Source organism: Podarcis cretensis (genome assembly GCF_951804945.1).
Source record: "Podarcis cretensis genome assembly, chromosome: 6".
In the NCBI taxonomy this organism is placed as follows: Eukaryota; Metazoa; Chordata; class Lepidosauria; order Squamata; family Lacertidae; genus Podarcis; species Podarcis cretensis.
Window position 1 is genome coordinate 38,953,622 of NC_137175.1, and position 23,683 is coordinate 38,977,304.

Genomic DNA, 23,683 nt, shown 5'->3' on the forward strand with positions numbered 1-23,683 from the left:
AGCTGGCTGTGAATTACAAGAAACTAAACTAAAGTTATGGTGTTTTAAAGAAACTATTAGGGCCCATATGGATAATCAGTTGATAAAACAATTTAAAGTCTTTAAATACCTCCGTCTCTGCCCCCCCCCAGTCAACAAGGTCATGGGGATCACATCAGAAATATGCAAAAGGGAAAAGCGCCTCAAAGCACCAAGATTCTGACACACTTTTTTCCATATAAAAGGTGGCAATCACATACCATCAGCACCTGAAGTGTTTAAAGCTAAACCCCCAGCACAGTTATTGTATGGGGCTCAGATTTGGACAGAAACTGTTCAGTCTACAGCATTTTTTTTCTGTTCCATCCTGTGTTCCAAATGCTTCATTGCACTTGGAGGCTAATCCCCCCTTTATTGAATTACAGATTTGGTGCAGGATATTTAATTATTGGCTTCAGCTAAATTTAAACCCCACTGGTCTACTACCCTTAGTATCGCAAGAGTCATGAGTGCACTTGCTCTAAAATTGTCAACTGTGGAACAGGTGGCTGAAGGCTGTGGTGTCAGCAGCACAGTGCCCTTGGCACCTGCCTGTGGATTGCCACTTGCTGTAGCTCCAGCCCTGCTTTCTGCATTAATGTGCTTTGCCAGGGAACTCCTGGGCATATCCGACTTTGTGGTTTGTTGTAGGGTGCACATAAAACCCCACCCGATTCCTTGGATCTCATCATTGCCTAATATGCACCAAGCATACTTACAGGAACACCACATTGCAGGGGAAGTAAGTATCAAGTTGCCTTTCAGGGGAAAGTTGCCTGCCACCACTAACATTTCTTACTGAGCAAGTCTCAGGCTTCTTTGAAACACAGCCTGACTGCTGTGAGGATAAGATGCTGAAGAATTCAAGGGAGCTCATACGTAGAGTTTGTAGTTAGTTATTGGAAGTGATTTCTCTACACTCAGCCTGTTGAGTAATGCCCAGTCCTAGAAGTAACTTGTGTCAAAGCACACATGTCTGTGAGGAAGTGGGAACTCCTTTTGCTACGTGCAGTTTGGGTGCACAGGGTATGAATGACTCAGAATTTAGCAATAATTGGGAGGGTGGCTTTAAGTCATGAGAAAGATAAGACACTGGTCTTACAAAGTTTACCATGTGAAATCCTTAAAACTGCCCTGTGTGCACAGTGAAAACCCTTCTTTGCTCAACTATTACATATAGTATTCACAGAGTAGTAAACGTGTGTTTTTCATACATAGTGATCTAAATGCACTTACTGTACTTTTCTCTCTGAAACTGCTTTCTGTTTAGAAAATATTTTTTGTTAAGAGAACCTCTGAGCAAAGTAATAAAAATGAATAGCAAGTTATTTGGTAATGTTACCTTACTTGTAGTGTTCAAAATCAAATGTGTATTCTAAATCTGGTTAGGCATGCTGATGTAGGCTTGGAGGAGATGTGGGAAACCTGTGGGTGATGTGTACCCTTTGAAGGTTTACGGTGTGACCCACTGTGGATGCTCAAGCCACCCAGCCTTACAGAATTCCGTTGTGTTGGGGGAGTATGATGGTTGGGGGGAAGGTGTACACGGAAGGATAGCTCTGCATGCCTTTCTCCGTAACAAAACTGTTCTCTCCTTTTCCCTCCAAACAGCTGTAGGTGCATTTGGTCTTGGCTCTGGCCTATTCACTGCCTCATGTGGCCCTTGGGTGTCCGAGTGTAGAGTCTGCTTTCAACACCCATGATCTTACATTCAAGCTAAAGTTAGAAGGAAACATAATATGAACGTTCATTATCCAGTGGTGGGGAGGGTGGAAATCCAAAACCTCATGCAGTGCACTAGTGCAAGAAGCATAATGGATTCTGAATAGGGTTGCCAGGTCAGGAGCATCCCAGACCCTTATGAAGGCTCCCAGTGATGTCATAGGGTGGGCCCTGGAGATGGAGGTTAATTGGGAGAAGGGAGAAGAAAAGGGCAGACCCCTCAGAACATCTATGTTATCATTTGTCACCAGCTGTTGCTGGGCTGAAGCTTGCAAGCTACATGCACATTCGTCTTCTTTTTCTGCTTCAATACTTTATTATGAAGTTAAAACAATCCAGTAAGAAATATGAAATAAAATAAAGAAAAAAAGAGAGGAAAGTACAAACCCTTGACCATAAAAAATCAAGGTTCACAGCCAGTACATCATAAAACAAGGTACATTCTCAAGAGACTGCACATTGAATTACATGTTACAACATAAACCAATCTGATACAGGAAGAGTACAAAGGGATTTCTGCCCAAGTAATTTGAGACTGAAGTGTTCAGTCATGAACACTCAGGTTGACAGACTGTGCCTTAGTAATGAACAGGACCCCCATCATCAAACTGCCATGAAGCCCCCCTGAAGGACTGATGCATTACCCAGTTATTCTTATTTATCAAGGGTTAAGGGCTGCACCAATTTGGGTTAATTGCCCCCTAGATTCTGTCTCACCAATTGGCATTTGCAAGATTACACCAGCATGCAGGAAAATATTTTAAGAATAAGAGAGTCCCTCAGGCTTTGTTAACAGCTTGTAGAGCATGGAATCAGCTAGGAACCTCTCATGAATATTATTAGGTTTTTCTTTTCTTTTCTTGCAGAGCTAAAAAAAGTTGGAAGGCAAGGAAGCTACGGGGAGCAAGGGGTCACCAACGTGGCACCCATGAGCACCCATGTGTCTGCAGATGCCTCCACAGCCCCCCCCCCCCATGGAAATTTGAAAGAAGAGTTATTGAAAGAAGAGTTCTGTTGTATCCAATAGAACAGGTGGCAGTGTGGGCTTGGTGGTGGTACATGTGGGAGTGCCCACCATGGGTTTTTTTTGATAAATCTTGGTTGTGTTATTCAGATCTGTTGCTTTCTGATTCATTACTTTCAGTGATGATACCTTTATTCTCTTCCAGTAGACTTCCTCAATTGCAGTCCTAGTTGAGGGGCTGTACATAGTTAAAGAAGGGCATCTGACAAAGGGCATTTCAAACATAGGTTGAACACAGGGCTGAATGAAGCTGAGATGACATATTAAACGTATTTATTTGGGAGCAAGTTCCATTGAATCCAGTGGGCCTTACATAGCATCACACTGTCATCATGCTGTTAAGTAGGGCAAGCGATTCTCAAGTGGGGGGTGACACACAAGAGGGAAAGAAATGTGCTTGTTGAAACATGAAACAACCACGATTTATGTCTGTTGGAAAGGAGATCCCATTGATTTCCCCTTTTCCAGAAGTGGCTTACCTGGTAAAGTGGAGCATGCAGTGCATGTTCCTGGCAGGTGAGTTGCTGCTGCTTACTGGGAATGACCAGGCAGTGGGTATGTTGCCATGGCACAGGTGCACCAGTGGAAGTGCCGGATTGACTCCACTGGTGCACCAATACTATGGCATCCTCTCTCTTCCTTTGCCCATCTTTTTCCAGAAGCTAGTGTTGCGGCTCTGCCTCATTAGGCAAGCCACTTCTGCCTTTCTCTTAGCCCATGATATCAGAGCAAAGACTAATAAGGAAGCATTTGGATTCTTGATGCAGCCCACATTGTGGCTGATAGGTGTAGAGAATCTTCATTATTGCCCAGAAAGCCCAGTCCCATTTCTGGGTGTTTGCTTACTAGAGAAAAGGGTGAGTGGAGTGCTAAGAGATTTTGATTGTGTTGTAAGGCCCGATCATTCTTCTGATATATTGTATAGCTGTTCTTCTGTGTATAAGACTTGTGAGCAGGACTCAAACAAGGTAGCGAGGTGAAAAGGAGGGTGGAGGTCATGTATCATTTTTGTAGTTGAAGGGGCAATTGATTCACTCAAGTGCAAATCAAGAGCTCAAGGATAGCCAATCAAATGCAAAAAGCAATTGCAAAAGAAGTCTGAAAAATCCTGGGATAAAGGGGCAGAAGAAGTGAAACAACTACATATTGGTGAGTGTGTGATGATCATGACTCATGAGCAGCAAGAAGCAGTGATACTGCAAAACAACTACCCAACTGAACAAAAAACCCTAATGTGGATCAGGCACTGCTGAAATTCCCTCTCTTACACAACTTTGTAAGGTACGTGACCTCTGTCCTCCTTTTCCCTGGGATGCTCAAAATCCAACTGAGTGTATCCCAAGCTTGGAAAACACAGCAGTAAATGTTCAATAAAACTGGAGTCCATTCTTGTTGCATTCACTCTTAGTTTTCAATCAGTCATAGTCTACTCTCTCATTAACTTTTGTAGCAAAGTCCTTCCCAACTTTACTATCTGCACTTCCATTTTATTGAACTGCCATTGTAGCTCTCTGAAAAGAAGAGCTACAATGTTTTTTTTAGGGCATTCTACCCAATTATTTGTGCTGAGGAGAACAGAAGTAGTGGAGGGAGAACCATGACCATTGCCACTAGTAGCCATCAGTAGCCCTCTCCCTCCATGAATTTGTCTAATCTTCTCTTGAAGTCACCCAAGTGGTGGTCTTCACTGCATCCTGTGGCATCAAGTTCCATAGTTTGTGTGTGGAAAAGTGCTTTCCCCCCTCTCCATTCTGAATTTTCCAATGTTCAGCTTCATTGGATTGCCTTGAGTTTTAATATTATGAGAGAATCTGAGAAAATGAATGATGGCGTCATGCATATTAGAAAAGCTTTCTGAGACGGAACAGCAAGCCAGTAAAAGATTGTGCCTCTGTGTTTTTTCTTGAAGTCTGTTCGTTCCATTGTCTCTGGGTAAATGCTTGAGTGCAGAAAGAAAAGAGAGTACAAAATATGAGTCTCAGAGGTTCAGGATCTCAGGATAATACTTGCCAGAAGAACATTGTCTTCTTCAATGCAGTGAACACCGAGTCACAAAAATAATCACCTGCACTGCTATCCTAAACATATTTGCATTGTTTGCAAACAGGACTGTCATAGTAAGGTCTGCTTCTGTGCTTAGTTGTTCTGGTGTGGTGCAGTATTGCTGCAACCAACTAATGCCTGCCTTCATTCCTGCAGCTGGATCCTATGTAAGTTTACTTGGAAGTATTTCCCACTCAGGGACGCAGGTGGCGCTGTGGGTTAAAGCCTCAGCGCCTAGGGCTTGCCGATCGAAAGGTCGGCGGTTCGAATCCCTGCGGCGGGGTGCGCTCCCGCTGCTCGGTCCCAGCGCCTGCCAACCTAGCAGTTCGAAAGCACCTCCGGGTGCAAGTAGATAAATAGGGACCGCTTACCAGCGGGAAGGTAAACGGCGTTTCCGTGTGCGGCTCTGGCTCGCCAGAGCAGCGATGTCACGCTGGCCACGTGACCCGGAAGTGTCTCCGGACAGCGCTGGCCCCTGGCCTCTTAAGTGAGATGGGCGCACAACCCCAGAGTCTGTCAAGACTGGCCCGTACGGGCAGGGGTACCTTTACCTTTACCTTTATTTCCCACTCAGTTCAGTGTAGGTAAGATTGCTGCTTTACTTAGATAAACATCATTGTGAGGTTGCTGCAAGAAACAGGTAAATAAATTTGGCTCACCAAGGCTGGCATATTTTCTCACCTTAAGAGCACAGATTAAGACAGGGTTCTCATCCCAGTTTTTGGCTGCAACCACAAGGGTGGTCACTGGGCTAATAATAATAATAATAATAATAATAATAATAATAATAATACCCCACCCATCTGGTTGGGTTTCCCTAGCCGCTCTGGGTGGCTTCCAGCACATATGAAAATGTAATAAACATCAAACATTCAAAACTTCCCTGATACAGGGCTGCCTTTAGAATATGCGTACTAGCTGCAGATGCAGTCACAATGAAAAATATTATACAAGTCATCAAAACAAAATGATTCAGTGTTTGTGTTTAAAGTAGTTTATGATCAGGTTTGAGCAACTGTGGCTACAATGTTGGTGAGGTGGGCAAACTTCTTTTTGTTTGGTTGATTATATTTTTCATGTGGTCACAAGATACAGAAAACTCCCTTATACTGAGTCAGACAGTTCAGTGCATCTGGCTCAATAGTTGTCCATTCAGCTAGCAGACACTCCAGAGTTTCAGGGAGGGGTCTCCTAATCTGGAGAAGCCAGGAATTGAACCAGGTGCCTTCTGCATATCTTTCTAAAGAAGCTAGATGAAGGGTCAACAACATACTGCCTTCCAGAAGTTGCCCCTCACAGTGGCCTCCCATCATCCCTGACCATCCCTGGAGTCCAAAGACATTTTCGCAGTGCAGATGAACAATTGGCTCACTCTTTGAGGACCACTTTTGATTTCAAACCACAGGATGAGGGAAGCAACATAACAAGCCAGTATTTTATCACTGGAAATAAACCATGGAAAAATCCACACCCTATTTAGCCTTCATATTTATCAGATGGTTTACATCTCCATGAAAGCCAGTATATATATACCAATCAAAACCTGATTGTGTTGAGTACTCAGGTGGCTCAGTTTAGTGCTGGACCAGCGGTATAATGCAGGTGACAGCTGAATTTAGGGAGCTGCTCAATAGAAGGTCCTGCCTTCCCAGCTGCATCCTCTTTCTGATGTGCGCATGGGCTGGTTGTTTGGAAGAGGCTTGTCTCATTGCTGAGCACAAGTTCCCAGGACTGGGATAAATGGCACAGCTCCTTATCAGCCACCTTTGCGAACAAAGGCCCGTGGTGAGGAAAGTGTCCTTCCATAATCTTTATAGCTGCAATAGGACCTGGAGCTGCTCATGTCTGCAGACACATGAGCGGAGAGCGAGCACTTAGCTGGCTGCTGATCTGTTGTTTCATTAAGGATTTTGTGTTGTAAAGTTATATGGCCCAGCCGAGCTCCTTACTGATCTTTAGTGTTTGTAAACATTCCATAGTCTTTAGTGTAGTCCTGGTGACGTGGGGCATCCTGGTCAGGCCATCAGGCACCTTAAAGAGACATTGACAAGCATATGAGCCATGCCATGCCTTTGCTTACAGTTACAGTTACACCATGGTATTCAGTTCTCACCAGGAAGGCGTTTTTTAAGGCAGGCTCAGGGGCAGACGTGGGTGGCGCTGTGGGTTAAACCACAGAGCCTAGGACTTGCTGATCAGAAGGTCGGCGGTTCGAATCCCCGCGACGAGGTGAGCTCCTGTTGCTCGGTCCCTGCTCCTGCCAACCTTGCAGTTCGAAAGCACTTCAAAGTGCAAGTAGATAAATAGGTACCGCTCCGGCAGGAAGGTAAACGGCGTTTCCGTGTGCTGCTCTGGTTCGCCAGAAGCGGCTTAGCCATGCTGGCCTCATGACCCGGAAGCTGTACGCCGGCTCCCTCGGCCAATAAAGCGAGATGAGTGCCACAACCCCAGAGTCGGTCACGACTGGACCTAACAGTCAGGGGTCCCTTTACCCTTTACCTTTACAGGGGCAGAAGCCCTGTCAAGCAAGTGCAAGGTTACCTTCAGATGATTGGTTTGGGGTCCATCTATTCTAGAGGAATCCTTTCCCAGTTTGTGTCAGAGTCCGTAGTCAAATACCCAAGGCTCTGCAGGTGCTCATGCAGGACAGGAGGGAAGCTGTGGACAAAGGATTCCAATAGCAAAATGATGGAGTGGGACAACCTAGGAGTATTGGTCAGGAATGTGGAAAGAATTGCAGTGAGCAGAAGTCACAAAAAGCTGTTGTTTCTCTTGGCCAGATTGAAGTAGGAATTTCAGTAGGGAAAATTCCTCAAAAACAATTACCGTATTTATGGAGGCTGCAAAAGAATAGGGAACATGAAGGGCAGAATTTCCTATCTTGTCAGTGCAAGGATTTCTGTTTGTTCAGGGGGAGTTTCTCTTCTACCACTATGCATGCAACCTCCCCAAATCTGCTCCAAGAGGGATGGGGGAACCTCTAGAACAGCTTTGGGGGGATGTTCAGGGGGAGGATATCCCATTCTGCAGGCAGAAATCCTTGCGCTCTTAGTGCTACATTGGATACATTCTATGCATGCATAGAAATCAAGAATGCAGTGCTTTTTTTTGCCGAGCCTCAGAATATTTCCTTGTGGGATTTTCAAAGGGGAGAGCCATGGCTCAGTGGCAGAACATACATTTTGCATGCAAAAGATCCATTATTGGCATCTCCAAGTATAGCTGGGAGAGTCACCCATCTGAAATCCTGATGTGTCACTGCTGATCAGTGTAGACAATACAGTGGTACCTCGGGATGCGAACGGGATCCATTGTGGAGCCCCGTTCGCATCCTGAACACAACGTGAGCCGCAACGGCACATCTGTGTGTGCGTGGGTCGTGTTTTGCCGCTTCCGCACATGTGCATGGCGTCATTTTGAGCATCTGCACATGCGCAAACATCGAATCCCGGAAGTAATGCACTCCGTTACTTCCGGGTTGCCACGGAGCGCAACTCGAACGCACACAACCCGAAGCACATTCAACCCGAGATATGACTGTACTGAGCTGGATGGATCTCCCCAACCCCCCATAACATTTTATTAATTTTTCAACAATAGCAAAAATACTGTAAAAGAAACAACAATAACAAATCAAAACAGTTTGACTTCCCCCTATTCCCTTTCTTGGTTTCATTGTATATCAACGTGCTGCATGTCCATTGTGAAATTTTAACCATTTGAATTACTTATTATCCATTCATAATAATCTTAAAGTAATCTTAAAACCCTGCTAATGTATTAACCTGTGTACATTGCTTCTGTATATATTCAATAAAGTCCTTCATTCTTCCTTAAATTCGTTGTCTCTTCCTCTTAATTTCATTGTCAATTTTGCCATTTCAGCATATTCTGTTAATTTTACTTGCCAATCTTCTGTAGCTTGGGACACTTTCTTTTTTCCAATGTTGTGCTAATAATGTTCATATGGCTGTAGTTGCATACATAAACAAATCATTTTGTGATCTTGGTAAATCCACTCCTCTAATGCCTAGTAGGAAAGCTTCTGGTTTTTTTTAACAAAGGTTATTTTAAACATCTTTTTCATTTCATTATAAATCATTTCCCAATATTTCTTAACAATTTTACAGTCTCACCACATATGAAAAAATGTCATTTCTGTTGCTTTACATTTCCAACACTTGCTTTCTTTAGTTTTGTACATTTTTGCTAATTTGACAGGAGTTAGATACCATCTGTACATCATTTTCATATAATTTTCTTTAATTGCCACAGATGCATGAATTTCATCTCATTCTTCCATAGTTTTTCCCATTCCTCCATCTGGATATTGTGTCACACACCTTCTGCCCATTTAATCATGACTGATTTAACCTGTTCATCTTTCGCTTCCCACTCCAGCAACAGATTGTACATTTTCGATATTAGTTTCTTATCTTTTCTATTATTTCTCTCTGAAAGCTTGAAATTTCATATTGAAATCCCAACTTTTTATCATTTTTAAGTATTACGTTGAGCTGGATGGAGCAGTGGTCCAACTCAGTATAAGGCAGCTTCCAGTGTCTTCAGATATGCTTGGTGCCATTCCTGTGCATCTTGGAAGATCACATTTTTGGGGGCACACATTGTGTCTAGCAGCTCTTTCAGCCAGACAGCAACACTTTCCAAATATTGCACAGTGTTATTTTTACCCTTGTCTATTGACAAGGCACAAGAGACCATTGCCACATCTCCCAGTTCCACATGGTTTCAGTATGGGCAAAGGTCAGCAGTACGTGGACTTTGGTTCCTGAAGGATAATGACTTGCTGGTTACTAGCATGGAACAGAGATTACATAACACAGGTGGCTGATGCTGCATACAAAAAATGACTGCGTTCAGAGGAGACGGGAAAAGAAAAGGACTCTGGTTATTCTGATGGTTATTGTAGGGTTACCAGACATCCTCGGTTCCCGGGGACATTCCCTGGATTTGCAATCTGCCCCCAGACAAATTCTGTCCCCAGACAAATTCTGTCCCCAGAAAGTCCCCAGATTTGTAAATCTGTCCCCAGGAAACGTGGCAGCGGCAGCCTCCGCAGCCCGGAGCCAGCCTGGTAGCGCAGTTGGTTTTGGATGGCTTCAGAAGCTGCTTGCTGCCACCGCCACTGCCAAAGGGGAACCAGGGATATGTGGCGGTACAGATCTCCTGCCCACTTCCCCCTTTGTTTTGACAGATTGGGGGAGGCTTGGGAGTCACGGGTGGGTGGCCGTTGCCCAGGAGGGGTGCAAGGCGCACAGTTTCTCTGCCGGGCAAGGTGCAAAGCCCTTCTTTCGCACCCTGTGAAACATAAATGCACAGTTTTTTTAAAAAATTGGGCAACAGATGCCCACCTGCAACTCCCGAGCCTCCCCCGATCAGTCAAAACAAAGGGGGGAGGGGGGAGGATATTGGGGGAGGCTCGGGAGTCACGGGTGGGTGGTACGCTGTTGCCGTTTTTTAAAAACTCTGTGCATTTATGTTTCACAGGGTGCAAATGAAGGGCTTTGCACCTTTATATAATATGCATGTGTGCTTGGGCCCAGGGTCTTTTGCCTCACCATCCCTACTACTGACTCCCTGTTGCTACTCAGCTTAAAAAAAAAAAAAGTGTTCCTGGATTCATTGGAAAAAAACTGGTAATCATAGGTTATTGGGAGGGCGGACACTTAGTTCAGGGATTCTGTTTTAACCAGCCAGTGCATGCTGATGCCATTCTTCTGCAATTCTGAGTGTCTCTGCTTACCTATTAGCTAGCATTTGAAATTCACCAGGTGCCAGGTTCATTTTGCACCTAGCTATCGGCCACTCGTGACCAAGTGAAGATGCCTGGGCACCAGGATGTCGCCCAATGTCTTCACTATTTGGAGCTGCATACCTGGGGATCCTTGGATCCTGACTCTTTTCACACACTAGCAACACATCCTGTAGAATTCTATCTGTTATATTTTATTATCTGAACAATCAGAATGAATTTCAGGAACCCAAAGGTTGTATTGAAAAATACAATTTTCGAGCCATCTGACCCCAAAATGGCAACTAGGCCATTTGGGCAACTGTAACTCTGGTTTAAGGAGCCATTTGGCACCTAGCTTATATATCTGAGTTTCTAGCTGCATGTGGATCCTGTTAGATATCCAACCATGCTGACTGCTGGTTCCTTGCTCGCAATCAGCTCCTGCATGTCTTCTTACAGAAATTGAAGATATGGTTGCTTCACAGCTGTTGAACTTCCTTTCTCTAGAAATCTGAAAGAAGCTGAAAACTAGTGGGTGTGGGGACACTTGCATGCATCTCAACCATCCTTTTTCTTCTGTTGCCCAGTTTTCATTTCTCTCTGAATTCTGTCATCTTGTTTCCAGTAAATGGAATGTAGTCATTGCAGTAGACATTTAAATTCAGCAATGTCAGCCTTGGCTGTCACTCTGACTGCAATATTGGTCAATAAACCCAAACAGGAAACATTCCAGTCCTGTTTGCTTAGGGTAGGGGTTTTTTGTGTGTAAATGTATAGACAAGCTCAGAATGGTGTATCCGTCTAGTCAGATGGGACTTTAGCCGTGCAGCAATACATTGGTTGTCATGCAGAGTCCCATATTGCTAGACCATGGTCAGCTGATCTCCAGTAGGCAAGACTTGAGGTCAGTTGTCCAGTCAAGAGGTTCACATTTCCCCCCAGTGCAGATAAGATGAAGTAGCAAGAGAATTTTAAAAGAAAATTGGAACACATGGCAACTTGCAGAAGATCACTGCATATCCATTGTAAAAATGCGTTAAGAATTGGCCAAACCCGCCCTCAAGAAAACAGCTATTTTCTGTTTTCTGTTTTTGTTTTTAATATTGATTGTGAATTGCATGGAAATTGCTGAAGGCTAAGGCACACATTTTACAAGCAAACAAACAAATAGTTCTACATTGTTGTAGCCCGGCTTCAGCTGGGGAGGGCGGGATATAAATAAAATTTATTATTATTATTATTATAACAAATGAATAAATCTCTATTGCTCAGTTCAGAAGTTTTGCTTCATGATTATCTCCACCAATAATCAAACAGTTCAGGGCAGAGGAGCCAATGAAACATCTATGATTTCCTCAAGTAGAGATGCCGCCACAAGAGAAAAGGGGTGGGGTGCCTTTAGAGGTTCTCTGCCTTCTGCATAGAGAGACCTGCATAGAATTGGACTGTTAGCAATTCAGTATATCTACAAAGAACCTGATCATACTGAAGTAGCAGTAGCAGTAGCAGTAGTTATTGTTATTATGATTATGATTATGATTATGAATATGATTTATTTATTTATTTACTAAGTTGTAGAACTGTCTCTTCCCTCCTTACACAGCTTTAAGCAAATGCTGAAGATGAAGCCCCTTACCCTGGTTTTTGCCATTTAAGATGTACATTTTAAGGACCTGCCTTAGTCCTGTGATTGTAAGTTGTTTAAAACTCTTTTTAATATTGTCTTTTTAATGTTGTGACCCACCTTGGGACCTTAAGGAGAAGGGTGGATTACTAACAACAACAACAACAACAACAACAACAACAACAACAACACTTTCCAAGATAGCATTTGCATCCTCTTATATCTTGTACTGAAGAGGCTATATAGATGTTTTGCTCCTAAATAACATTTTAAAAATCATGTTATTATCTTAGGTACATTCGAAAGCACGTCAAAGTGCAAGTAGATAAATAGGTACCACTCTGGTGGGAAGGTAAACAGCGTTTCTGTGTGCTGCTCTGGTTCGCCAGAAGCGGCTTAGTCATGCTGGCCACATGATCTGGAAGCTGTACGCCGGCTCCCTCGGCCAATAAAGTGAGATGAGCACCGCAACCCCAGAGTCGTCCGTGACTGGACTTGATGGTCAGGGGTCCCTTTACCTTTACATAAGGGATTCTCTTTTCTTCATGTTATATTAATCAACTGAAATGTGTTTTGCCATTTTAAGCTGCACAAATACATTTTTAAAAAAGAAACAACTCAAGCCTGCTGTGTATTATTTAACAGGCTTGTTCTGTGAATAATTGTATCAAAAGCTATGAACTTAAATAATATTGTTATGTAACTGTCTTTCTTGGTTGCTCCTTTGGGGAGGGGATTATTTCATATTCATCACCAACTGCTGGCTTTTATTACTGAAATCTGCATCCAGGGTCAGGAATATATATATTTTTAAAAAACACTACACTATTGAATTAGTCCCAGAACAATTTATTTTTGAGGAGGAGGGGAGGTTTGGCTCAATAAAGCTTTCAAATTATTTCATGGGAAAGACTGTGGAGATGATGATGATGATGATTTTCTATACTACTTTATATTTTAAAGAAGAAAAAAACTACAAGAAAACAAGCCAGAATCAAACAGTGTGAAGGAGATGAAGTGCAGAATGCACATTTAATGCAGCAAAGTTAACCCAAAAAGAAAATTAGCTATGCCTTTCAAAAGAAAACATTACTAAAGGAAGTAAAATATAAAATGCACATTTAAAATAGCATAATTGGCAAGAGAATAGAAAATTATGATGTTGGCATCCGTATGTCTCAGGAGACAATGAAAGAGTGAACGTTCAGGGGCAAAGTCAAACCATTGGAGAGTTACAATGCCTGCTGTGACTGGAGAGACAGATAAGGGAGAGACATGATTTATCACAGATGGGGCAGAGGAAGGCACCGGTTTTTGCAGAAGCATAGAGCATATCTGCTGCTGTTGCTGCCAATCCTGCCAATAGTGGTTCATGGTGGGCAGCAGCGGTAGAAACTCAGGCTTGATGACCTGGATCTGTGCTAAGATACAGCCCAGATGGTCTCTGGCCTCTTCAGCAGCCTCAGCTTTTGTAGCTGGAGTCAGTCCTGACTCTTCCCTCCCAGGCCACGTGGGAAAAAGTCTGCAAAGCAGGGAGCAGGTCTTCCCCATAGCCAAGATGGTACAGAATAATGCTACATTCCAGCACAAACCTAGGATCTATCAAGACTGGTTGACATAGAGCTTTAAGTGATAATAGGAACCAAAGACAAGCCCTGCTGGACCAGGCTAACGACCCATCTAATCTATCTTCCTTTTCTCACAGTGGCCATCCTGATGCCTGTGGGAAGCTCACAAGCAGGACTTGAGAGCCACAGCACACTCCCCCCGTGGGATTTCCATCAACGGGGGTTCAGGGCCATGCTGCCTTCCTTGTGAAGGGAAATGGCAGAAGGGAAGGAAGACAAAGTTGAGAATGAACTTTGACCTGCAGGTGAGTGTCTACTTAGTGCCACTGAACTGCAACAGGAGATCATTTATAGCAAGTTGGCATTTTCATGTCAGCTTATCATCTTGTGAATCTCCTTAGTGTTTGATGGCTAATTCTCAAAACAGGAAGCAATAATTTAAAAGTACTGATTCATACCCAGTGTGATCAGAAACTTGATTTCTCTCAAGGTCTTTGTTTACATGCATTGGGTTATATTTGGAAAAGTGGATTGCTGCAGGGATAAATGGGTATGATTAGTTTTTCTTAGCTCCTCCAACAGAGTTCTTTTTTTTTAAAAAAGGCAAAACAGTTGCAAACACATGGATGACAATCTCATACTGCCCAGGTTCTGAGATCTTCTGGAGAGACCCTAGAGCATCCTATTAAATTGCAGCAGCTTAGCCTATGGGAGCTCAGCAAAGCCATGCCAAGTTTCTAGCCCATTTTGTGAATATGTATGAGATGGTGCTATGGGTTGATATGCAAGTCTGCTGTTTAGTTGCTGCTTCCGCCCTTCAGTTTCCTGTATGAGTAGGTATTACAGGGAAGAGAGGCATTTTCTTATTTTGCACTGAGTTTTTGCAACTGGTGTTTGTAGATTAGATCTCTTTATTAAAATTCCTTTTCCACATGTACACCTGATATTCATGCACCAAGTTGAAAGAAAACAAGCTCCCCCCCCTCTCATTTTCTAACTGCTAATCTTTCCTGACAAGTTGAGAGCTGTTGACTGCAAGGTGGTTTGTTGAATCAAGATTCCACACTAACAAATTTGGCGCCGCAGCATTAGTAATTGGAGTCTGAGCAAGCCCTACAAAAGCAGGCACACCCAGATTCTCTACCCACTTACCAGCATTCTTGCCACACCCAAGAACAGGAGAAAACTCCCAACCAAGCTTTCAAATCTTGTAGCTTTAGGAGACAGTTCACCATCTTCCCTTTTTTTAAACCCTGGAGCTATAGATCTTGATTTTCATTGAAAATGGAGTTAGGTCAGGGTGACAAATCAATAAATGCTTGAGAAAGCACTCTGGTCCTGTACGTTTTGGAAATGAGAACAGAGAATGGTTCTTATGTGCTGTAAAATGTGGCTCAGATAAAATAATACACCCCAGCATCTGAGAGTAAAGCACCAGTGTTTGCTAGTTGCTGTAAATGTAAATGTAGCGCTCGGGTTAGGAAATGGTCTCATACCAGGTCAGGCTCCTTGTCCATCTAGCTCAGTATTGTCAGCTCTGAGGGAAGGCAGCTCAGCTCTCCAGGCTGAGAGTCTTTTGCGTGTTTAGACCCAGAGACCTCCCCCCTAAATAAATTCACACAAATTTTAGTTTTGGTTTTTGGCAGAATTTAGGCCACAACTTTATTGATTACAGAAGGTGAGTGGTTGCACAGGCTCTGGTTCGACTAGCTCCCTGCACCCTTGCAGGCAGCGCTGACCCAGGGCACCAGCATAGGTCAACCAATGGTGAACACCTGTGTAGGCGAAAAGCTGGGAACAGACTATGTTCACCACCCAGATGCTCCCCTGGACCCAGGCATGGGCACAACCCCCTCTTGAGGGTTGACCAAACCAGTTGAGTCCCTGGATTCCTTTAATGGAATATCCTTCACATAGGGATGGCAAGAGCGCTCTCCCATCCCCTATCACCAGAACCAGTGCCTATCCACAACCTTACAAGTTGTGACGATTTGCTACACTGCAGGCAAAACCTAAATGGCAACAGCCAATCAGCCAAGTGGCGAAATTCCTGCTGTGCTCCTGTCCCAGCGACAGACGACACATGACGGCATAGCAAGGTCAGTTGCACAATGCCCTAAAATTAGGGAGAGGTAGGTGGGTGTTCTGAATGCATGAGCTGAAAGAGGAAGCTCTGGGTCACATGCATGGGTATATATAGGTCCCTCAATCCATTTAGACTGTGACCCATTGGCCAGATTGAACCCAACATCAAGGGACCTTCCAATCGGGTGTTGTGGCTAACCCATCCAACCCACCCACAACACAGGAGGTCCGTCTCCAGGTCTCACCACAACACGTGCCGTCTTTTAGGGAGGACACGATCTGCCTCAGAGGTGGGAACATTTACTTTATTTCTTTTATTAGAACACCAAGATACACAAGCTAAAACTGTATGCAAAAGACATCCACTTAGAATTAACAGGGTGCCTCTGAGCACATTCTGAGCCTAGAAATTTGTTTTCAGTGCCAGACCTGAATTGAACTCACAGTCTGAATTGAACATACTACTTCTTTATATATCCCCAGAGAACTAGAGGGCCGTTTGATAACCTATTTGAAGCTATCCATGTTCTATTCCAACTGCTCATATATGGGAGGCCCTGAATTTTTTCAGAGTAGAGGTTGTTGTTGTTTGCTGGTTCTCCTCCTGTGCCTTTTTCTGTTCTGATGTGACACCCAGAAACCTAAGCAAGTACAGCTGTTTCCAGCACAAGATGGAGGAGTGGGAAAGGTTATCTTCCTATGCTTAGTTTTTGCATATCCAGCAGATGCTTAAAGGCAAAGGAGCAGCGACAGTAAGAAGTCGTCAACCCTATTTGAAAGCAGAAAAATGAACTGAAATGCGGGGCTTTTCCAGACGCTGGCTTTTCAGAGGGTGGAGTGGGGAAAGGCCACACAGTCATCAGTAATCCCTCAGTTATCCTACCTGATGACCTAATAGGTGCAGCTGTTATGAGGAAATCAGAATATCCCAGCAATCGGACTACAGGATGGCAGAGCGCAATGTTTTATAGGGAGAAGTCCCTGGTTTAATACCTGACACCTCGCTGCATGTACAAATGCTCTGACTGGGTATAGGTACCTTCCTAGGTTCCACAAAATGTAAATGTAATTGTTACAAAACAGCTGACCAGTGGCGGAGCAAGCTGATTGGGCGCCTGGGGTGGCGCGTGTGCCCTGTGCCTGCGGGGCTGGGGCCAGCCCCCAGTGGGGTATGCCTCTGAGAAGTCTGCCTGTCTCCTCCCACTCAGCAGCCTTACAGCTGAGGGGGAGGTGGTGGGCGGACCGTTTGGGGCAGCGTGGAGCCTGCAGACACCCAAGCCACTGTGTCACTCCCAGGAGAGACGCGTGGCTTGGGCGTGCTGCAGACCCGTGGTGAGTGCCGCCCAGCGTTTTGTCACCCCCTCAGTGGTGACACCCGCGGCAGACTGCCCCCACCGCCCCCTTCCTCCACCCCTCCAGCTGACCCCCTTTTTGCACAACTGTCCTCCATCCACCCAAAAATGCTTTTGGGTTATACAGTGCTATTTTTCTAGAAAAAGAGATGCCAGAACTCACCATATTTCTCCACAGGAGAAATAAATGCACGCTGGACACAATAGTGCAATCTGACCAACTGAATATGCAGTAAGAGGCAGAGCTTCTTTTTCAAAGAGTTGTGTGCCATTATGGTTAGGGTTATTCAAATGACCTGTGTAATTCAAATGAATAAGAAATGAAATTCAGTCTAATGAATACTGAGTAAGTCACCTAAAGAAATGCACCTTTTTATTTTCACCATATCCTTTGCTCTTTTCCTTGAATGAACTGGACATTTGAATGAGATTGCCAGAAAAAATGTGACTATATATTTTATGAGCGCTGTTCACATGAAATATTACTCCTAAATATTACTTCTATGATTCTATGATTCTATGATTCTAAATAAGTGAAATGTGACCCATCTCTCATTTTGGATCAAGAGTTACTTGACTCAGAGTAACCTTGTTGAGACTAAACTCCTGAGGACATAATTCCTTTTCATTTATTTCATTTTGGACCTTTCACTCAAAGGAAGAGCCTTGGATAGGGATGCATAAATCTGTCAGTTTTCTTTTCTTTCACTTTCCCATCTTTCCAGTCTTAGATTCAGTTTTCCACATTTCTACCTAAGCTTGTGATTTTATTTTATTTTATTGAAAACGTCCCCCATCCTGAAAATTCACCAGCCTTTTTGTTCAAATTTCTCCTGTTTATACAAGCAGTTCCCCCTAATATAATGCATGTTAAATGTGGTTTTTCACTAATATGTGCAATTTATTGTACATCTTCCCCTAACAGACACATTTTTGTATAAGTTACTTGTTTGAAGAACTGCATTTTGAGAAGTCTGACTTTAGAAGGAAAGCTGTGCCTTTGCCTGCATTCTGGAAAGTGTGAATTAATCCTAACCACACCAAATTCCTCCATCTCTTGGGTGGTTTTAGAAAACCAATATTCTTTTGAAAAGATTTACTTTGGAGTTATGGATTCACTTACTTATGGGTACAACAAAGCAAAACCAAACTGCTCTCTTCCTGCTGTTTTAAAAGTTACTGTGACATATTTTCTTGAATTTATGTCCCTTTCTTAGTGGATTAAAAAATCCATAGTTCACATTGGTGAATAAACATGTGCTCATTGTCTAGGAGGTACAATGAGTTATATTGTAAATGGGTGTGTCTGTCTGAAGAGATCATTGAATCACTCCTTGTATCATTATTACTACACCCACAAGAGCTTACTTCCCCAGGTGAGGCGTGTTTAAAATCAGAGATTGAAAGCACAAGAGACCAGGTGCGGGATTCATGTTGACCCCGGCAAGCAAGAGGAGGAAAAATCCCAGGGAAGAAGCAGGTAGGTTCTACAGAGTGTGGGACTGGGAACTGTACATTATCCCACTTGGCACAGCTTCTGTGGCACAACGGAATTCTGTATTTTAGTTGAGAAACTGCTATTGTGCTTCTAGCAGGCTGTCGATTCGTGATTGTGGGGATTTGGTTACAAAGTTTGCATTGTTAGTCAAGTTTTGAATCAGTTATTCTAGGATGCTTGCAACATTTCCAGAAGGGTAAGGGGGATTTTGCTATCCAGAATGAAGTAGACAAAAATAAAAATAAAATAAAATAAAGATAAATGCTGGGAACAATAGCACATGCTGCAGGTAAAAGTTTAGAAAGTAGCTTGCTTGCTGTGTCGATTGACATTTAAGAGTTATCTGTTTGCCCTGTGTTTGTAGACTGATTTGTAAAAGAGAGATTCAGAGGCAGCAAATTCGTCAGCCTCTGAAAAATATGGTTCTCTAAAGTCCATGTGGAAATTTAGGGGTTTTTTGTTCCCCAGAGAGAATAGAATGAAAGAACTCAGCTGTAGTTGATTAGTGCTATGGAGAGAGTCTTACCTTTTATGTATTCAAAGAGGTTTTATGCAAATGCAAATAGGCAAAAGGTGAACTGAGAAGAAGCTATTATGTCCCTAAGCTAAAGAGGGCACCTTTGAAATAGCCACATTTTAGAATCAGTCTCTCACACAAGCAAGCTGGGCAGTGAATATTAGGCTATGCATAACTTTGGCCTAGTTTTGCATAGGGTGCACAGAAATGCAGATGTGAGCCATATGAATTGCACTGTCAGTCTTATATTAGATGTATGTCAAAGTGCAACTGAATGCACAGTCAGCACTACAGAAAATTTTATTACTGATCCTATTGTTCCATTTGCATCTTCAGCATTAGGAATGAGCTGTGTCCCATAAATCATTGTTTCTGATTTTAAAGGGGGTTAATGCTGATATGTTTCCAGGCAGCTGACAGTTTTTCCATGACTGCATTTCCCCATTCACTGCCATGAATAAGGCATTTGTGTTATATATATATATGTTTGTCTGTCTATCTGTCTATCAAGTGCTTTTTTCTGAAAAAATGTTTAGGGGTACTCTCATTTTCCTACTCATATTGAAATACTGCCCCCCAATGAGGCCAAACTTAGACCCACAAGATGTTTAGGGGTATACGCCCCACCCCAGAAAAAAGCACTCTATCTATCTATCTATCTATCTATCTATCTATCTTGCACATAGCTGTCTCCACCACTGAAAGGACTAGATAGCGGTCTTGGCTAGAGGAGGCCTGTGTGACAATGTGCATTTTATCCCTTCCATCTGCTTCCTTCTGCATTGGGTTTGCACTTCTTTACATTGCAGAAGCAACCACAGTGAAATGGCATAATTGCAAACCAGTGGTGCAAAGCTGGTAATCAGAGATAAGTTAATGGGCTGAGGGATTGTCCTTTTCTGTGTCCTCATCTGTGCCACTGAATTTATGCTTTACATTCATTTCAGGTGAATTTTTAGCGTTGCGAAATCTCAGCATCATGTGGATATTTCTTTTTTTTCTGGGTAAGTGTTGGCATTCTAAGCATGCATCTACTGAAAAGAAAATGAAGTCTTTGAGATTTGTTTTTCGTGAAAAGCACAGAGGTGAAATCAGTTGTCCAAGATGGTTGGATATAATCTCTAACTGAAACTGGTTAAAAATTGTATGCATTCTACTAAAGACCACTCACAATAAGTACTTGGTGTTAAGATAGGGACAACCTCATCTTTGGTATCTGCCAAAATCAAAATATGCTACTGAGTAGTAGGCTGGGGCAGAAATTATAGATGTACTGCAGTAGCAGACTGTGTAGCAGGGCAGAGGCGCTTTCCTGATCTCCTGGCAGGTGAGTCGCTGCTGCTTACCGGGAGGGGGACGCGGGTGGTGCTGTGGTCTAAACTACTGAGCCTCTTCAGCTCCTATTGCTCTGTCCTAGCTCCTGCCAACCTAGCAGTTTGAAAGCACGCCAGTGCAAGTAGATAAATAGGTACTGCCGCGGCGGGAAGGTAAACTGTGTTTCCGTGCGTTCTGGTTTCCACCACAGTGTTCTGTTGTGCCAGAAGCGGTTTAGTCATGCTGGCCACATGACCCGGAAAGCTGTCTGTGGACAAACACCGGCTCCCTTGGCCTGAAAGCGAGATGAGCGCTACAACCCCATAGTTGCTTTTGACTGGACTTAACCGTCCAGTGGTCCTTTACTCTTTACCTTTTTTTACCAGGAAGGGGAAGGGGGCTGTGAGCTTGCTGTGGTGAAAACACACAAGAGAACACGCAGTCTTAGCGGAGGAATAGCTCAGTCGGTAGAGCATGAGACTATTAATCTCAGGGCCATGGATTCAAGTGAAATATTCCTGCATTGCAGGGGTTGGACTAGATGAACCTGAGGGTCCCTTCCAATGCTACAATTCTATGAATCTATGAATGATCAGCATATTATTTGTATCAGTTAAAAAGATGGGTGGCTGTTTGACATAATAGCATAAATACTGCTTTTGAATATTTAAGGTAGATACATTATCTCAGTAATCCTTACCACAACCCTTTAAGGTGGGTCAGTATTGAAGAGACCTGCACATATTGCAGATTAGGGGCAAATGTGTGCAGTCCTGTACATTTCTACTCAGAAGTAAGCCCTGTTTAGTCAACTGGGGCTTACTCCCGGGATGGGCGTCTGAGTGACCACCTTGATGCCATTGAGTCCACAGCAGGAAGTGAGATTTCACATAATTGCTTCTAATTTTAAGTTAATTCACAACCATACTACACCAGCTGTTACGTTATCTCTGACGGCTTCTGGGAAACCAGCAGGTTTTACGTTGCTATGATGCTTTTTAAAATCTCCTTTTGTCTTTATTAACTGAAATTTGGTTCTTGTTTCATTCTAGCTTCACCACACCTCTTGGCTGCCCAGTCTACCTGCTCACATGGGGCTTGTTACCCACCTGTGCAAGACCTTCTTGTAGGAAGAATCCATCACTTGAAAGCCTCTTCTACCTGTGGACTTGTCCAGCCTGAAACTTACTGCACTCCATATGGGGAAGTACGTATGGCATAAGTATCTTCTATTCACACAGGAAAGGTACATTGTTTAGCAGCACTGGCTGTCGTTTTGTGTTCTCCACTGAACAGAAATGGCAGTATTTAAACACTAAGGGGCCTCCTCAACTTCCCAGAATAAGCAATGCCTGGTTGCAGAGAAGTATCAGAATTTTAATCAGGCTTAAAGGCAAGGAGTAAAAACCTTAGATATTTCCCATAGGCTTCAGTTCTCCTCCATAACACATCCGACAGGGGCCAAGTTACAAGTTGCAACAAGCAATAATGTTCTGTATGCCTTTTCTGCTTTGATTGGTGCCCTTATTTGGTCAGTCCCTATGTGCCTCAGCATCAGGGGAAATTTAGGCTTCTCATGTTAACTGTATTCATATCTTTTTGTTTGTTTGTTTTGGCCTTGCTCATTGAATGTCAGAGACATTCAGTTTTTACCTGTAGGAGTTTCTTGATTTAGGGCCTATGAGCACAGAGGTGGTTTTTCTTTTTTCTTTTAAAAAAATAATAATTACGTAATTTATATCCTGTACATTCCAAATAAATTTATGTTCTCAGGATACCCAACAGAGTTGTAATTTAAAAATAAATAAATAATGTGTGCAAACAGATTCAGCAAATGGAAACTAAAATGGCTCATTCAAGGAGATAGTATCAAGCAGGTCTGAGTTAAAGAATGCTTACATTAGCAGTTCTGGAAAGCCTGGGAAATTAGAAATGTTTTCCCATGGCACTTGAATGATAGCAGTGAGGTCTTTAGGTGGACCTTCTTTGAAAAGGGCGTTATAATAGCACTCTCTCTGGTCACCACAAACAAAAATTCAGATGGCAGGTGATGGTCTCATCAAGACATAGGATTTCTGCTAGGAAAAAAAAATGGCAACCCATCAGTATCTTTATTGATGCCTTGCTGTGTCAATTTTAGCAGTTAAAAGAGCTAATCCATTAAACATTGGTCAATTTACATCTATATTCATCTATCTATCTATCTATCTATCATCTATCTATCATCTATCACCTATCATCTATCATCTATCATCTATCTATCATCTATCTATCATCTATCATCTATCTATCATCTATCTATCTATCATCTATCTATCTATCTATCTATCTATCTATCTATCTATCTATCATCATCTATGTAATCTATCTATCATCTATCTCTTCCCTTTTCCTGAGGTGGGTGGAGCTGGAGCTATAGGAGTCTTGGTGTCTCACTTTCTAAGCAGCCAGTTTCTGTTGATTTCCTATTAATCTGCCACTGAATAAGTCTGTGTGTGCATTCTTAAGAGTCCAACAGATCATCATGTGTGGATCACACAGGGCTGGTTCACATGTGACAGCTATGAAGTGAGACATTGGAAGGTACCTTGAAATCATACAATGACTCACAGTTAATGAGAACCCAAGCCTCTGTAAGTCTCTACATGTGCAGGGGGTCGTGCATAATCCACTCCCTACCATTTTTATGGTGGGTGGGCCTCATGAAAAGGAACTAATTACATTGTTGTTTCTCAAAAAAAGCCCCAGTTTTCATTAAATGCTACAGTATGGTAGGGTAAAACTTGTAAGTCCAAAGCTTGCTCCTGTGCCCCATGGCATGGATAAATTATGTACTACGGCCCTATGTAAACAAGGCCATGCACTTGTGGAGTCTTGCACCTTGAGAAAATCAGATGATCTCACCAAGGCTATAAAACCTTTACCTGTGTTTTGGGGCTGTCCATTATATTCCCCTGCCACCACTGTTATTCCATGTCACCACTGCAAACCCAATAATTCTCTTACCTTTTATTTTGATTAAGTGCCAAACAAGTGGACAAAATGTTATTGGTGGAAAATGAAACACTGTTGATAGCAACTCTAGTTTTTTCTCTGAGCATGTATTGGCTCACAGGGATATATGGTTAAAAATGGCTACAACAGGAAGGCAGAGTTATGAGGT

At 43.0% G+C, this 23,683-nt stretch overlaps 1 protein-coding gene and 1 long non-coding RNA gene across 2 annotated transcripts in view; both read left to right on the forward strand.

Annotated features, from left to right (window-relative positions):
- The window catches only part of LOC307218106, a 69,320-nt gene extending 51,910 nt beyond the window's left edge, over positions 1–17,410 (forward strand). Inside the window, exons 3-5 of the long non-coding RNA XR_013839775.1 lie at positions 12,166–12,254; positions 13,892–14,059; positions 17,370–17,410. This is a non-coding gene — a long non-coding RNA (uncharacterized lncRNA). The remainder of the gene's footprint in view (positions 1–12,165; positions 12,255–13,891; positions 14,060–17,369) is intronic.
- A 1,127-nt stretch (positions 17,411–18,537) lies between these two features.
- Positions 18,538–23,683, forward strand: part of LAMB3 (laminin subunit beta 3) — a 49,260-nt gene continuing 44,114 nt past the window's right edge. The window contains exons 1-3 of the mRNA XM_079978952.1: positions 18,538–18,671; positions 20,154–20,210; positions 21,573–21,727. Of these exons, the coding sequence (XP_079835078.1) occupies positions 18,623–18,671; positions 20,154–20,210; positions 21,573–21,727 (261 nt within the window). The 5' untranslated portion in view covers positions 18,538–18,622. The remainder of the gene's footprint in view (positions 18,672–20,153; positions 20,211–21,572; positions 21,728–23,683) is intronic.